Source organism: Thunnus albacares, chromosome 15, assembly GCF_914725855.1.
Source record: "Thunnus albacares chromosome 15, fThuAlb1.1, whole genome shotgun sequence".
Classification (NCBI taxonomy): Eukaryota; Metazoa; Chordata; class Actinopteri; order Scombriformes; family Scombridae; genus Thunnus; species Thunnus albacares.
This window is the reverse complement of record NC_058120.1, coordinates 14,264,016-14,281,468: the sequence shown is the minus strand read 5'-3', so window position 1 is coordinate 14,281,468 and position 17,453 is coordinate 14,264,016. Positions and strand designations below refer to the sequence as shown.

The 17,453-nt window shown below is 41.7% G+C and overlaps 2 protein-coding genes across 3 annotated transcripts in view; one reads left to right on the top strand and one right to left on the bottom strand.

Annotated features, from left to right (window-relative positions):
- mnat1 (MNAT1 component of CDK activating kinase) overlaps positions 1 to 7,344 on the bottom strand; it is a 36,083-nt gene extending 28,739 nt beyond the window's left edge. Inside the window, exon 1 of the mRNA XM_044375619.1 lies at positions 7,154 to 7,344. Within this exon, the coding sequence (XP_044231554.1) occupies positions 7,154 to 7,242 (89 nt within the window). The 5' untranslated portion in view covers positions 7,243 to 7,344. The remainder of the gene's footprint in view (positions 1 to 7,153) is intronic.
- Positions 7,345 to 7,964: 620 nt separating this feature from the next.
- On the top strand, positions 7,965 to 15,557 carry six4a (SIX homeobox 4a). 2 transcript variants are annotated; one of them, XM_044375615.1, is made up of 4 exons: positions 7,965 to 8,135; positions 9,172 to 10,290; positions 12,041 to 12,741; positions 13,809 to 15,557. In XM_044375615.1, exons 2-4 carry the CDS (start codon positions 9,557 to 9,559, stop codon positions 14,417 to 14,419), a joined length of 2,046 nt encoding a protein of 681 aa, XP_044231550.1. In that variant the 5' UTR covers positions 7,965 to 8,135; positions 9,172 to 9,556; the 3' UTR covers positions 14,420 to 15,557. The 2 variants fall into 2 exon arrangements, with proteins under 2 accessions (XP_044231550.1, XP_044231551.1); XM_044375616.1 differs by having other exon boundaries at positions 7,965 to 9,246; positions 9,355 to 10,290.
- The last annotated feature ends 1,896 nt before the right edge of the window (positions 15,558 to 17,453 follow it).

Genomic DNA, 17,453 nt, shown 5'->3' with positions numbered 1-17,453 from the left:
ACCAAGCTGAGTTTGATCTTGGCAGAAGTGACTCTCCGAGACAGCTTGAGAGTCAGCTGTGTGTGTGCATATGTGGCTGCTGAAATACAACTTTCCTCACTGTAAAGCAAATTTCTGTTTTTTTATATCCCTAAGTTATCATCAGGCGCAGTGGGTGATAATGGGGCACTGGAATATTTCCTCTGAGTGCTCAAAGATGGCTGGGATTATGATTGGAATGTCGATTAGGCTGCCTCCCACTCTCAGACAAGAGGAAATTAGTCTGACACCCCATCAGTGGAGTGTCTGTCTGCACTGGAAAAACATTTGCTTTATTGTTATTTCAACAGACCTCAGTCATTCTGCCACGTTGCATAACATGATAAGATCCAGCTCGGTAATTTACAGTGTAGTCTATCATTATAAGAATGGGCTGAGTGTTACGTAATTCTGGAAAGAAATACAGATGGACAGTTGCCTTGTTTTGTGTATTCCTTATTGCATTAATAAATTTAAGTATTTTAAGCTGAATTGTCATTGAAGCTTAAAGCTTTCATTCATCCATTCTGAAAAAAGTATCTGAATGTCCATTTTTTGCCAAAAAAAAGTCCTTATTATTCCTGACACGATGCCTAAATGAAAGGAAGCTGTATCGTGGAGAGATTTGAGGCACATTTTTAAATACGGTGGAAATCTAGGCTGTTATTGATATAAATATCTACTATAAATCTGTTTAATGGATAAGATTACTTTCCGAGACAAAATATGTAGCAGTACAGCACAGTCATGATGAGTTTTTCAGGTGGCCTTTGGTTCCTGATATAAGCAACTATGAATCACAGTTCTCTTTGGTAAAGAGCATGCCTCTACACCAGTGACCAATACGGAACAAAAAGGCTGAAACGCTCTTCAGATAATGTTGGGGAATTTCAGGTAAAGCCCAGGTTCAAACAGGAAGGTTTACGTCATGCACCATCACGGTACGGCACCATGGTAACAAGCAGACTTACCTGAGGGCACAACCCTGAGCTTAGCCATCAATCACACCTTTATGCAGGTAGGCGTTTACCCATCAGTCACACTTAAGTGAGGAGTGGACACTGAAGACAATGGGAATGTTCCTAAATCTCCCCTGATGGGGTGGAGGGCCTGGATAAACGTTTGCACAGTACGCTCTTTTAATTAAGTCTCTGTGGAGCTTTATTTCCACAGGAATTCACCTTCCTGCTCTTGACCACCTTCACAAAAAATGGACAACATCTGGTTTCCAACTGTCATTATCTGCTTTTGAGAACTGACAGTTTTCATAATAAAATATAGCAAAGTTGAGGGGAAAAAAGACACCATACGTCATTGATGGTATGGTTGAGTCATTTCTTTCCAAAGTCAAGGACTGAGCTTGAGACTCTGGTGCCTAGTCAAAAGCTCTCTGGGGATGGAGTCTATTAGAACAATCATGAAGGACTCATCATGAAAGGCATTTCACTTCATCAGCAGGATTCAAAACAAAAAACAGCAGTTACAAGAGAAACTGCAGAGCCATGGAGTTTGGCTGTTTACGCATAGCGTCTCAGATATGGGTCAAACAAGCACAACCTGCCAAGTATGACACCAAAGCTTTTGCAGCCATACAACACACAGATATAAAATAGATGAGGCATTACGGGCTTACAAGCATGTCAGTTTAGCTTGGCTTAGATGAAGCGGCAAAATAAAAATGAAAGCTGAACTGGGGGCAGAAACATCTGCGTTGTCCAGTTGGTGCTACAGAGCATGAGGAGCCCCTGCTCGAGCCTGGAAGAGGCAGATGTTCACTGTGGCCCGAGGCTACGGGAGATGTATAGGCCTGGCCATATGGAGGTAGATGGAGGGATTCAGCTTGTTTCCACAGGCCCACAAAGAAGCCATTCATCAATACGGGGCAAGGAGTGGGGCGTAGCTTGCCCCCTGCCCCATAAATGGACCACACAACAGAACTTTCCAAAGGGGAAATCCTGTGTAACTCTAGAGCAAAGAGGTGAACGTCTAAAAAGGGAGGGAGGAGACTTTTAGAGTCAATTTGCCATCTTTCCTCTGAAGGGTGCCCTCACAGCACTCGAATTGTGTGCTTGTTGCAGTTTGTAATTAAAGGGACACTCAGGAATCTCTTTCTGAAGCTATATGGCTTGGCCAAAGCAGACATTTAAGTGAGCAGAAAGACCTCTAGAAGCTTGCCATCTCTGTGTCCCAGGGCTGTTGTCACAGAGTGAGTGCTCTTGACTCCTCCCTCTCTCACCTGTCCTGCTCAGAGCTCCAGGCTCCTATCTCTCCCATCTGCAGCTGTCAGCAGGTCAGAGGAGGGGGTGGTAAGAGGAGGGTAAACAGGGTCCTGGCTCAGCAAAGAGGCCTCTCTTCTACCTCCACCACCCCCCATTGCCCCTTGGTGACATTTCCTGCATCTTTACCTCCTCCCTAGGCTAGAAAGAGCGAAAACAAAAAACAGCGCTATAGACAGACAGGAGCTGTTTCAAAGCTGATGATCTTCTCTGTACATTCAGAGTCATGGCTGAGTCCAGACAGATCAGAACTGACTTTGTGTCAAATCTAAGCCTGCTGTCACACTCTGTCCTGCCCTGTGACCTACAATACCTGCAGCGGCGTAGTCAAAAAATGCTGAGGCCCAAGAGTATGATTGCTTACACAGGAAGCTGGCCGGCCATGTGTGATCTTGAAAAAATAAACCCTAGATTTGGTGTACTTTACACAGTCGCAAATTGGACAGAGATGCAGGTTCCAGATGTAATTTCCCCACTGTTTTCTTCTTTCTTTATTTTAATGATAATCTCAATGTTACTCAAAACAAAAACACAGTACTTTAATGTGGGAAACTGAGAACAAAACGCTAGCGGAACAGAAGCTAACCTTGAAGTGGGGTGAATGTAAGGTTCTCTATGAGCAGCAAAAACAACAAATGTTAAGCTCTCTAATTGGGTGCCCTTTACAACAATGTCCCATGGGACTTGTAGTTGACGTCTTTCTTAAAAGGAATAGTTCAACATTTTTGGGAACATGCTTATTTGCTTTCTTGCTGAGTTAGATGAGTTGATTGATACCAATCTCATGTCTGTCTGTTCAGTATGAAACTTTGTATGTCGTTTCTTTAATCCATGTAACAACAGAAAATGTAAAAACGATCTGTGGTTTTACAAGGGAGTTAGAGGTGCTAGCAGGCAGATTTTTTTTTTTTTAACATTTGGACAATTACGGTTAGCTGTTGCCCCCAGCTTCCACTCTTTATGCTAAGCTAAGCTAACTGTCACCCAGTTGTAGCTGTAGTTATGAGACTGGTATTAATCTTTTCATCTAACCCTTGGCAAGAAAGCGCATAAGCATAGTTCCCAAATTATCACCATTTCCCTTTGATTACCGATGTTAAGTTTGTAAGTATACAGTCTAATGTCTTGACCTTTTTAAATCTACAATGAAACACACTTATTTTAGCAAAACATCTACTTTTATGTAATGATAATGCAACCAAAAGAATTTAATAATTTAATCCTAGTCTTGCAGAAAATGAAAAGAGCTTTTACTTCTGGAACGCTGGACACCCGAAACTACTCTTCCCACTTTACAAGTACTGTGCAGTCCAGTATATATCAACCTGAAACATGTGGCTATCAGATACAGGAACAAGCTTCTACTTAATTGGGCGTGCCTACTCTGTCAACCTCACTATGTCCACCTGCTAATCAACACCGTGCGCCTAACCCACATTGTTTGTGCCTGCTTGTGTGCCCAGTGTCAAATGCCAAAGGACATGGGCCTAGTGTCATTGTACAAAGGTAATAAATAACGCACATCAAACGCCTCCGGTGACAGGGATACAAAATGTACTGTGGTGAGGTTTAAATTTAGATGCATGTTAGAGGTGGAGAAGCTCAATACTGCATTGCATCGCCAGGGCAGGAAGTCTGCTCAGCCCTGAGTGGAATGGCTGCTCAACCAAGCCAAGGAAGAAAGGCTACAGTTATTTCAATGAATGAACCAGAATAGAGTCTAACTACGGCTGCAGGTAATGGATATTTTCATTTTCAGTTACATTTTTCAATTAATCACTTTATTTAACCCATAGTATGACACAAAATAGTAAAAAATACAATTAAAAATATTAAAAACAATTCTCATTACTGTATCCTGTAGCCCAAGGTGACAAATTGCATGTTTTGTCCAACCAACAGTCGAAAAGGTAATCTATGTTACATTGATTATAAAAACACAGAGAAGCAGCAAAACCTCACATTTGAGAAGCTTCATCCAATAACTGTTTGGCATTTTTGCTTTATAAATTAACAAACTATTCTATTCATTAGTTTGAAAGGAGACAGTACAGTCTAGTACCTTGACCTTTTTATACTTCAATGAACCACACGTATTTTAGCACAGCGTGTATTTTTTTGTAATGATTCTTCAATCAAGAGAATCGAATGCCCATCCAAGTCTTGCAGAAAATGAACAGACATTTTTGCTTGATAAATTACTTAAACAATGAATAGATTATTAAAACTGTTGTTGATTTTCTGTCACTGAACATAATTGTTTCAGCACAAGTTAGGGCTGGGCAATATTATCGATATTATATCAATATCATGATATGAGACTAGATATTGTCATAGATTTTGGATATCGTAATATTGTGATATAACGTGTTTTTCTTTTCCTGGTTTTAAAGGCTGCATTACAGTAAAGTGATGTAATTTTCTGATCTTACCAGACTGCTCTAGCTGTTCTATTATTTGTCTTTACCCACTAAGTCATTATATCCACATTACTGATTATTATTGATCAAAAATCTCATTGTGTAAATATTTTCTTAAAGCACCAATAGTCATTGGTCAATTGTGGTATTTGGTCAAAAATATCCTGATATTTGATTTTGCTCTAGCACAAGTATATCAGCAAACAAGCCAAAAAAACAAGTAAGTGGATGAGATATTTGGCAACCATGATTGTTATGGTATACTTCAGAAATGGTGATAAAATCTGAAAGGACACATTCTCTTTTTTTTTAAGGTAACCTTTCCCCTACTAGTCTATGACTTTTAAACCTTCATGAACTGTTTTAAATGGAGGTATGTCACTCTGCAGATTACGCAGACACCAAGTATTACACTTAGTATGTGGAATGATGCAGCTTTATAATTGTTTGTTTGTTAGTAAGTGGGTTTAATTATACATTTAAATACTGTATATGTGTATAAATGCACATGCCTTTCTAATTTGACATTTTTCATATTTCCCTTTCGTCCTAATTCACTTTTTCTGCACACAGTTGTTGATTACACCAAATGGGAAAACAGCGACTGTGAAATTGAAACACATTGCTCAATCTACTGTACAAAACCTCATCTCTATCAACTCTTGAAGAAGCCTGGCAGCAAATAAAAAGCCAAATGACATCAGTGATGAAATTACTAATACAGCTTGAGAGTACAGTAGTTTCCAAGTGGTGCATAAATTCCCTGTCGTACTAGCTCCGAGGAACAAACCCAAGGTGACCCCCGGCTGGGACATCTCTATCAAATTGCTTCATTGCAAAATCATTTTAATTTTCTGTGTGTGGCCCTGCATCCAGACAGAGGCGGTGAGTTATGAGCTCGCTGACCTGATGACAAAGCACGGCCACTTCCTGATGGTACGGTCAATAAACAGACAGGGTCGAAAAAGATGCTCTCATCAGGCTATCACCGTCACTGCGTGATGCTCGCAGAGAGCATGTCCCCTTTATTTAAATGACCAGGTTTTTAAACAGATGACAAGGTTAAATATTGAAAGATGCTCAGCAAACATATTTTGCCAGGTACTGATGTGAGGCTGACTCACAATCAAAACTGTAGGATGATAATAAATAGGACTCTCAGCTTGTGCTAAAACAATTAGTATATTAAGCAATCATAATAAAGATTCCACTTGCGATAAATGATTGATTGATGAAGTCGTTCATCAAGTAAAAAATGTTTGCAAAGGTTTACTTGCTTTTCTTTGTTGATGTCATTCTTAATTAATTATTTGGGGGTTTTGGCTGTCAGCCCGACTATGTCAACAACTGAAAACATCTCTTTAGGCTTTGGTAATTTAGGATGGGCATTTATTTATTTTTCTATTCTATGCAAACGCATGAATCCCATCAGAGTTATAGGTAGATCTGCTGTGACTGACCCACAAACCAGGCCTATCATAGGGGTTTGCCATTTAATAAAAATGCTTTAGGTGTAAGCCTTGAGGTGGTTAGGTTCAGGTATAAAAGGTGAAAAAGGCTATGTTATAGTTCTTAATGACAGTGGTAAGGTAAGGGTTTGGTCTGGCAGGGACTTCCATCTTTGCCTTTGGTTGAATCCATGAGAATCAGATTTACAGAGCACATGATTAATCAAATATGAGCAAAAAACATATTAGTTAGTTGTGATATAATTAAGCAGTACAGCCCATTTTGTTTAAGTACCTTTAAATTGAGACATTATGTTGAATTTTAAAGTAGATGCTGGCCTTCCTTGACAACTCTGGATGACTTTCTTTCTCATTCTGTGGATCAAAATTCAATTACACAGTTTATACACTTCTATTGGTCCCTCTTATGTCTCATAACTTCTTTTATTTTCCATAAAATGCCATATGTCATAAGGAATGAGCACTCCTTCAGACGCTCACATAAAAAGCTGTGTATGATTAAAGCCCCAGCATTATGTTTGAAGAACTCCTCCATCATTTTGACAGGCCGAGGCAGATGTAAACAATTAAATATTTGGTTTAAATAAGAGCTAACCGGCTGCCATATTGATTAATATCTCACCGTTGACATGGAGCACCTATACACTTGTTAATGTTGTCTTCAGTCTTTCTAGCCACATATTATGTTATAGAATTATGTCTATAAGCGACCTTTTACATTTACCAGCACATCTCTGAGCACAGCCAACGGTTTCATGACGCATTTTTAACGTTTTCCGTTACTCCAGCCAACCGTTGAGAAAGACCGTCAACGGTCAAAGACATTAAACTCAACGCAGAAGGAGATCATTTTAAAAACATTAGGAGTTTCTTGTGTTGATATGTGTCTTTTTTGCACGTTTTGAAGCAAAAGCCTCGTCGTCTGGAGAGGAGGTTTGCACTTTGTTTAGCTGTAGGATATAATACTCACAGCGTGTGTCCGCAGACGTTCACCATCAGTTTCAGCGACGGGTTCCTGTATTTAGTTGTTTTGCATCTCGGACACCCTTGGTCGTCCATTTCTGCCTCTGCAACACAAACTAATAAGCTTGAGAAAAAATGTCAACAACTCGCAGATCTCCTGTCACTTTCCAGGCGGCGAACCGCTGCGTTACACAGAATGTGGTCCGACGGGAAGCTCCGCTAATAAGATTAGTTCCTCTTTAATGATGACCTCTACAGCAGCGGCCGGTGGTCACACTGTGGTGCAGCCGCATCCAGGGGTCCCAGGAGAGCCCCGGGAGGTCGAAAAAAGAGCTGAGTAGTTTATTTTTCACTTATTCACACTATCACTCTCTCTCTGTCACACACACACACACACACACACACCATACACACATACTACAGTAACACAATGGCATACATATACCAATGATTGGATCCTTACTTCACACAATTGGCCACTAAGAATAACAGTTTACATACTATTTACTGTTTAAATAACTTCTGTTTACACTGTTTACCACTAGTCACTTTAATTTATATCAGTATTGCACTGCATACCTGTTTCCCCACGACTATTTAAGATACCAACATTCAAGTTGATTACCATTATCATTACTCTTGTTATTGTACTCCAGTCCTTATAATTACTATGCAAATGCTGTTTTTATTTTAATCACTAATTATGCCCACTTTTCACTTACTGCTCTTAACTTATTTTTTCACTTATATGCCTTTTTGGTCAAGTATATTACTATTTCACTTATTTCACTTATTATATAAAGCTGAGTTGGCTCTGAGTCTAAGAATTTCATTACTTGTAATGATGTTACATTGTTATCAAGTATATAACAATACACCTTGAGATGGTATTTAGAGAAAATGTATAAAAATGTCAGTTTTTAATTATTGATGTCACTGTCTCCTCTGTGCAGTACCCAATAGATTACCCCCATTTTCCATGATCTAATGTAAGTATGTAACTAACAACATAATTACAATGGTGTTCCTCAGGGCCTCTAAGTTTATATAGTTTCTGGTTGAGTGTGTAACTGTTTGGGGAAATAAATCACCAATGATAATGGATATATAATCTGATTAGACAGACAGAAATGTATATTAGAATATTATATTGATAAAATAGTGGCTTTGCGGCAGATTGGATGAATAGTTTTAATTAAATCCAGTATTTCCAAGTGCTACGGCTCTGAAAGCAGGTGCACTTTATTATATCAAAAAAAGCCAAGACCTGTATGTTTTATGGATTTATTGACAATGTATAAATGTCAGACTCCAGAACCACATTAGACTGAAAATTATTATTTGCAAAAGACAAAAATTCCTCAGTTTTCAAGTTAAGTTTTGACAGACTAAACACAATGCTTCAAGACAAAGCCTGGGAACTTTTACATGTCTCGCTGTGGTCTTTAATGGCTTACCAATGCTTATTTTTAAAAACATCTTATTATTGCACATCCTATTTATGGAAGACAGATAGATTGGCTCTAAAATGAAACGTGAAACGTTAAAATAACACTTCAAAGCTACTCTTTGGAAGACAGAAATATATCGAGAGATGGACTGAAAATGAATTAAGTGTGAAGATGTTTCCCTCAAATACTCCAAGGCCATATCAAACATATCAAAAATGAAGTAATTATGGATTGAGTTTGATCTTATATTGCTTCTTGGGATCATGGGTTAAGGTTAGGGTGATGTATTGTCTGGGTAACTTATAACAGACAAATATCGTCAATATTCACCCTATAATGAACTCGAACTATTATAGATCTGCCTTAAAGGCAATTAAATATTTGGCCATTTGAAAAATCATCAAAATGGAAAAAGTGTTTGGAAAATATAAGTTAAAACAGGGAGAGTTGTGCACATTTTGTGACTTATTTTACATTCAGACACAATATCTCAATAGATATTCCCCTTGGATTTCCATACCTCCACATGGGAATTTAAAGTCTCTAATGCTTTTATGTTTCTGCATATCCACAGCCGAGGCAGCTCCTGACAATACAGACAACAAGGATATCCCGTTCCCACGATCCCAAAAGCACTCACCTTGCACAGGTGAGCTACGGGAATATACTGGAGGTTATATGACTGACAGCTGGAAACCAAACATTCGTGTCTGAATCCCGCTTGCTCCTCCCTTATGGGGCCCAGGGCGGCCAATAGCGTGGCTCTCCTGTAGATAGACCCCAGTGTGTCTCCTTCCAGCCCCAGTCCCCGCAGAGTAAAAGTCACGTTGGAAGGAAAAGGGGAGAGAGATATCTACTTACAGCTGCTGTCAGATATCCGATCGCATTCGCATGGCGAGGAGGTAACCTGATCGAGCTGGGAGGAGTGACTTTACCAGGGAAGGCTTGAACAAAAAAAAATGTCTTCTTCTTCTGCCGGAGAAGTCACAACAGCTAATGACATCAAGAGGGAAAATGTGAAGGAAGTGGATAAGCGGGAGTGCATCAAGCTTGTGGCGCTGGACGCGGCGGAGTTGTCCATGGAGCGCACGACTCCCAGTACGGACGCGGTGCGCACGGAGCTGTTGGTGAGCGCCGCTTCCTCTCTGGCTTTCTCCCCGGAGCAAGTGGCGTGTGTCTGCGAGGCTTTGCAGCAAGGAGGCAATGTGGACCGGCTGGCCAGGTTCCTGTGGTCCCTACCACAGAGTGACCTGCTACGCGGCAACGAAAGCATCCTAAAAGCCCAAGCCCTCGTTGCTTTCCACCAGGCTCGGTATCAGGAGCTGTACAGTATTTTGGAGAACCACAGTTTCAGCCCGTCCAACCACACCTTTCTGCAAGATCTCTGGTACAAGGCCCGGTACACCGAAGCGGAGAAGGCGCGGGGGAGACCCCTGGGCGCCGTGGACAAGTACCGGATCCGGAGAAAGTACCCTCTCCCCAGGACTATCTGGGACGGCGAGGAGACTGTTTATTGTTTCAAGGAGAGGTCCCGAAACGCGCTGAAGGATCTGTATAATCAGAATAGGTACCCCTCTCCTGCCGAGAAAAGAAATCTCGCCAAGATTACAGGACTCTCCTTGACCCAGGTCAGCAACTGGTTTAAAAACAGGAGACAGAGAGACAGAAACCCGTCCGAGGCACAATCAAAAAGGTGAGGCACCAAAACGATGAATCCACAGACTGTTTCAAACACAGAAGTCTTATTAACTAAATTATTAAAAATATATACTTGAGTGCGCTGTGCGTAAAAGGCGCATAAAAATGGGCTAATTTTAACAAAGTATTTGAAAGCTTTTTTCGTGGAGGGACGCTTTTATTACCATTCACACGTCATTGTCAGTGACTGACTATACTCAGTGTAATTCATAATCTCCCGTCGGACTCGCTTAAATGACCTGATAACATGAATCATTAACTGTTAATAATTAAGAAACAACAAAAAGTACGCGTAAAAGGGTTTGAGGCACGCTTTTAATGTTTTGAAATATGAAGCGGTTGCCATTCAGATCCGGTTTCAAGTGTGTTGGTGCTAAGAGGCATGGAAACCATAAGCAACAAAATAACATAGTAACTTACACACTCCAATGATTTGTCACACACACACAGCAGCTAACTTTAACGAGACAATTCAAAAGGTGACTTTTAGTTCCTTCTTCTCATGTATTTATAATGTCTGTGTGTGTGTGTGTGTGTGTGTGTGTGTGTGTGTGTGTGTGTGTGTGTGTGGCTCGTGCATGCGAGCCCAACACATAAATCATTTTTATCATCACTTTTTGTTCTTCTCAGACCAAAAAGGATCCTAGAGCCTCCATCAGCCTCCTGCGTTTCATTTCATAATCCTCCACACAAACACACTGAATTTTGTCTTCTTTCATGTTTGCCTTTCTATGAACAAAGCTGACGCACACCTGGTGGAGGTGACCCCTCTCACTGTCTCTCTGTCTCTGTCTCTGTCTCTGTCTCTCTCTCTCTCTCTCTCACACACACACACACACACACACACACACACACACACACACACACACACACACACACATACACACACATGAACCATTATAGACAACCTTTAAACAGATACTCAAATTATTCTGAAACCATGTTTTATAGAAGTTTACAACCATTTTCAACAAACTTTGTTGCCACTTGTTGCCACACTTATCTGTTCATATATCTGTTCCTGGAAGAGGGGGGAGGTTAAGGAGTTTTTTTTATTTTCGTTTTGGGAGGTAGGGTGGGGGGAGGGAGGGGGGTGCAGCTGTCTGAATCACTCTTTAAAAAGGAGGCTAATAAATGAACTATAACAGCTTCGTTCGTCCATATTGTTCTTAAAACTGTTTATTCAAAATTTAAAGATAAGGATTTACATTTTACATTTTAAACAGGGTGAGAAGGAATGCAAATAACCAGTTTCAGCCATTTGTTTTGTCACGCCACTAGCCCTGGCATTTTGTCACACCAGAATTTATTGCACCAAATGGTTGCACGGGTGTTGACGTTGGTTGGTTGTTGTCAGTGCAGCTCTCCATGAGGTAAGAGGGCTTCACATTCACAAACACAGGCTGCTCTTCAAAGCTGTGGAACAACTCAGCAACCAATGTGACCCTTTCTGCTCTCTCACAGACAAGATATGGGTGGAGAGGAAATAAAAACCAACATTCAAAATTATATTTTACTGTATTTATTCTTTATGATTGTAATAGTGCTTCAGCATGTGTCTTTTCTCTTTCCCAACCTAACATAAATATGATAAAAGTGCTTTATATCTGTATCAGGAACATACACATTTTCTAATTTTGTTACATTTTTTTACCCCAAAAGCCGCTTAAGGTCATCTTATAATAATTTCCACAAATGATTCATTTTTTTATGTTTTGTGACAAAAAATTTCCCTTTTTCCACAGTGAATCTGATGGAAACCACAGCACAGAGGATGAGTCAAGCAAAGGTCAGGAAGAGTTGTCTCCCCGGCCCCTCTCTAACTCCTCAGATGGGGTGATCACCCATGGGACCCTTCCCATTCAAACAGGGCCTCTGGACAGTGGGGTGGTCATCCAGCAGATTGGGGACATCAAGATGCCCCCCGGTTCCAGCAGTGGCGGGCTCTACAATGGCAGTCTAGTAACAAGTAACACCTCCTCCACTGTGTTTCACAATGGTGGCTCGTCTTACCTCCACACACCCGGAAACATCCTCTTCAACGGGCTCAATTTGGGCATCCAGCCCTTGGCCTTCAACCCTCTGAGGCCGTCTGGTGGGGTGCTGCTGGGGGGCTCCGGAGTGGACATGCAGATGCAGTCGGGACAAGAGAAGGGACTGGGCAGTTCTGCTGAGGACTCGGCCCTGCAGTACGCCTCCTACTCCGGCTGTGCGAACGGGGCGGAGGTGAAGCTGGAGGGCGTTCACACCATGGCCGCCCAGAACGGGGGCTCCTCTGTCCTGACGTTCAGCTCCTCGTCAGGTGCGCTCCAGCTGGGCGGCTACAGCCTGGTGCAGGTTCCGAGTGGAGTCTCTGACGGTGATGGCAGCTCATTACTCAACAGCGACGTAGGTCTTCCTCCCCTGCAGCTCTCCTCTTCGTCTTCTTCCTCAACAATAACTCCAGGTGGGTTGAGGAAATGACATTTTAGTTTAACAGTTTAACATTTCATGCTTTTGTAATAACTTTGTTGTCATGTTTACTTGGAACATATATTTAGATATACTGGGTTAGAAAATGAAGCAGCAATGAAATATTACAATATTTTTTGCCTCACAATTCACAATGCATTTAACTCATTTAATCAGTAAGGTAAATACATTAAATCTGCTGTAATGTAATGCTGTTACATTGTTTTATCCATCAAGACCAGGGGAAGACAAAAATATAGAATAATTTAAATCCAGATATAATCTACTGTATTTATATATAATAAGATAGATAGATAGATAGATAGATAGATAGATAGATAGATAGATAGATAGATAGATAGATAGATAGATCTCCCAGCCTGATAGCAGGTCAGTTGTGCCCTTTACCCTCCTTAAATGTTACAGTGCAGTGCTGCACGTCCCTGGTGGTTTGTCAACAGGTCTCTACTACGTTCACCCAATATGTCTGAGCAGCTTTATTCTTGGCTTGTCTGCGTTTGGGCCGTAGCCCAAAGGGCTGATACTACACATAACATAGAGCTGAAGAAACAGGGAAGGGCCCCACACATACACACATGCAGAAAGGAGGTGGTCCTTTGAAAACCCCAGAGATGAATAAAAACAAGTTCTGAAGTCACCATCACTCATCATCATTGCACTCTTGATCTCCAGAGCGCGGGGGCGGGGGGGTATGTTTCAGACAATCAGAGGCCATGAAACGCACTAACAGGGAATAAGCCATTACAGCACTTACTTTGACATAAACCAGAGAATCCACACCGGGATGAATAATAAAGAAAAACAGAAATTGCAGCTTGCTCTTGAGTTCTGGCAGGCTTTTCTATCAGTTTTCTGAGGCACCACAGTGTCCAGCATTAAGAGTGCAAAGTGTGTTAGACACACAACAGCAACTTTTGGGCCAAGGCCTGCTGTAAATGAAACATATAATATTATAAGAAGTGAGAAGGGGATCCAGCAGTGGGAATGGGAGCCGGTACGTAGATATACTGCTAGTATTGATCTATGATTATGTTACTCCAGGTACCATGTCTCTGAACAATGTAGCAGTGAGCTCCTCCAGCGATGACTCGTTCCAGCAGCAGGACAAGCTGACCATGTCGTCCTTGCACCACAGCACAGTCCTCTACAGCATGAGCAACGTCGGCCAGCCGTCCATCAAGAAGGAGCCTCTGGAGAGAGGCGTCTACTCCTCATACCACCACGGACTCCACCTGGACCCCAGCGGTCAGATCAGCTACACCACCCCCAACTCTGAAGAGATTCCCTCCAGCCAAGGTCCCGTCTCAGCCACAGAGGTCCCCGCCATCACATCGTCCAGCCCCGAGCCTGAGGTCTACACCACCCTCACCGTCAGCACGCCCCTGATGGCCCAAACGGACCCGAGCAGCCACCACCACCTCCAGCCCACGGAGTACCTTGGGGGCCACGAGGTCAGGGGGGGCCACCTGATGGGCCCCGGCATGAACAGCGAATACATGAACCTGTCGGAGAGCAAGGTGGACGGCTCGGGCTCAGGAGGAGGCGTGAACGAGATGGTGCGGGCGATGTGCGGGGAGATGGAGGCTGTGGAGGGGAAGGAGCTAGCCAAACTACAGACAGTGCAGATGGATGAGGACATGGCTGACCTTTAACCTCAATCTCCTCGCAGAAGCACTCATGTCCGCCCAAGCAGTAACATGGTGAAACTTTTTACTTTTGTGTGTGCGTGTGTGTGTGTGTGTGTGTGTGTTTTTTTTTTACCATTCATTTCCTTTAAATGTTAAATTATTTGCAGATATTGTGTTAATTTGACTTTTACAATGCACTCTACTCAGAGAGAAGCCCCGCGAGAGGGGATTATCATTTTATCAAAAAAAAAATTTTAAAAATATTTTAAAAGCCCCGTTCGTAAGATGAAACATTACAACTGTTTCGTGCTAACAGAAGAAGTCGCTGTATATTGTTTGAGCCATGTTTAAATGTGCATTTTTTATAGACAGCACCTGCTACTTCCTGTTGAGTGGATTTGATCTGCAGAAGCAGGTGCTGGAATGCCTCGAGTCACGTGACCAGGATGTTCCTCCAAAACTAAATGCGTCATCTGGGTCAAACCAAAAAGGTCATTCAGTAGGGGGAAGAGGGAAAGCGTCTCTGTGAAAATGGTCAGTTAAACAGCGACAGCTTTACTGAAGGACTGCACACACATAGAGAATAAACACACAAAGCTGCTGATTTAAGAAAAAAAAAAGTGTCCTTCAGTGAGCACCTTAAATTGTCTGGATGCCTCGTAAATCACTGCAAAACCCTGCATTTATGCTTTATATCATACCAAATAAACTAGGAGTGTTTTAGCTGATAATGGGACTAGAGTTAATGTGCCTTTCTGCTACTTAAAATATACAATGGCGTCAGTCTGTTTTGGCATTTGCACTACCACAATGACATTACAATGTACATGTTTCAAACAGCCCTCGTGTTGTAGGGTTTGTCAGCGTGACACGCCTCAACAAATGCACACTATTTCAGCAATGACTCCTATTTCAAGCCTCATCGTCGACTGTGAGACCAAGATATGAATGATGATCAAAAGGTCACACATGCTGTTCATCATATGTTGTTTATAATGCTGCAACTCATAGTATGTTAATTAGACGTGACGATACTATACTATATCGTGTTTCATTTTGACGTGTCTCTCCAAATGTCAGTAATCATGGATGATATTTTTCTATAAAGACAGATGCAAACATCTATGGTGTGTATGCTTTTCAAAATGTATAAGGAACAAAGGGATAGAAGTTACAAGTGACTAAGAGGAATTTTTTTTTTTATGGTCCCACCTTTAAAACGGAGAGGGATTGTCATGATTTCTCTTTGCATGGCGTCATAATGTTTTGGACACTAGTGCCTTTTACTTTTGTTTTGTGAATAACACTGAAAGGAAGCTCTGTTGTGGCTCTCGCATTGGTGTGTGTGCGTGCAGGCGGTAACATCTCAGCTTCAGAGATTTACCGCAGCCACCGCTGCCGCCGCCTTCGCTGGCACATTTGTTGGGTGTCAGATGAGGGACAGACAAGAGAATGTGGAGCCCATTTGTCAAGTGTGTCCGGTGCTTTTCACAACGGGAGCCTAATTCCTCGCTGTCATACATGACCATAATAGCACATTTCAGCCTCACAGCCAACTCACACATCTATCAGTGGATCACAAGCCTTCATAGTAGACTTTTTCTTTGTCAGGATTCATGAAATAATCCCATCAATTTGAAAGGACATTTCAGTGAAATAATCCTCAGTGCTTTAATGTCATAAACCAAAAGTGAGTGACGGGCAAATAGTAAAACTGATGTTTGTTTTGTTTTTTTTATCTTAGTTTGAATTATATGTTTGTTATCTGAAATTATGTGAATGTATTTTTCTAAATCTCCATACTGCAATAAAAGTTTATATTTATAAAAACATAAAACAGACATTTTTTTTTAATTCTTTCTCGCAAATTTAGCTCCTGTTTGCACAAGATTTTGGGGACACAACATGTCTGTAATGAATGCGAGTTTATGACAAAAAGCAAATGTCTTTCCCAACATTTAAGATGCCTGTATGTAGCCAAACTGTGAGGATGAGGGGAAAAACTGACATGCATTAATCCAGCAAGCCTGGTGCTGCTCTCTGCAAACCTGCAGTGATCGTTTGCACATGCCTGGCAACCTGGACTTCATTAGCCCTCCTTTTCTCATCTCAGCCCCTGTAATTCAAATAAACAGCAATGAGATTTCCAGAGGTAAAGCTCCTCTTGGGTGGGGGGTCTTGCAGCTCCCAGTCCAATCCAATGGTCTTTTCCCTGAGCGAAGGCCAAACCACCCCCCCTCCCCTGCTTCCAACATGTGGAAGAGTGAATCTGAGGTGCTGTCACTCACAGACACAGAGTCTCTATCCAGAAAGAGACTGAACTCCACTCACAGCTTGAGGGGATTCTGTATAAATTCATGAATTTCCACTGAATGCTTGATCACTCGGTGGGCACCCGACCAAACCAGCAAAGAGAGATAAGATAGAGACAAGGTTTGACAAATGGACGAACAGCGGGGGATTTGATTTTACTCACAGCATGTCTGTGGTGGATTATAGGAGTTGTCCTCTTAGTGGATCCTGGCTGGAGGAGTTATATATGATCTATCTGATGACCTAAATAAACAGAGGCTGTTTGTCTGTGCTCACTGTTGAGAGAGGGAGAAAAAAAACGGGAGACTAGCGGGAAAGGGAGGGAGAGGCAGGCAACCGGGATAAAGTTACCTGTGCACAGGTGACCTCGTCGCCATGGGCAGTGGATTAGCTGATTGTTAGGTATCAGGTAACTCCTCCTGTAATATTGAAGAGGGTGAAAACAGCTTTGTTGGAGCCCTGAACAATATCCCATTCGCAGTAGGAGCCCATGGTCTATGGGTCTCACGGGGAGGGGGCCACAGAAAAACCCAAAAATCCACCTTTGTGTTGTGCCTATAAATTAAACAGGAAAGAAGCTCAATTGTTGCTTTAATAAAGGATATGTTGTACATTTTTCATGAGGACTACAGCATGACATTAAGAAAATTTTAATTTTACTGCTTGTTTTATGCGTGAAAATCAGGACATCCCCATGTCTAAATAGTAGTGGATCTTTTTGTCCACAATTTCAAACATGCAACGT

Coding starts and splice junctions, on each gene's coding strand:
- six4a (XM_044375615.1), top strand. CDS start 9,557: ATGTCTTCTTCTTCTGCCGGAGAAGTCACAACAGCTAATGACATCAAG. Junction 10,291..12,040: donor TCCGAGGCACAATCAAAAAG/GTGAGGCACCAA, acceptor CTTTTTCCACAG/TGAATCTGATGGAAACCACA. Junction 12,742..13,808: donor TTCCTCAACAATAACTCCAG/GTGGGTTGAGGA, acceptor ATGTTACTCCAG/GTACCATGTCTCTGAACAAT.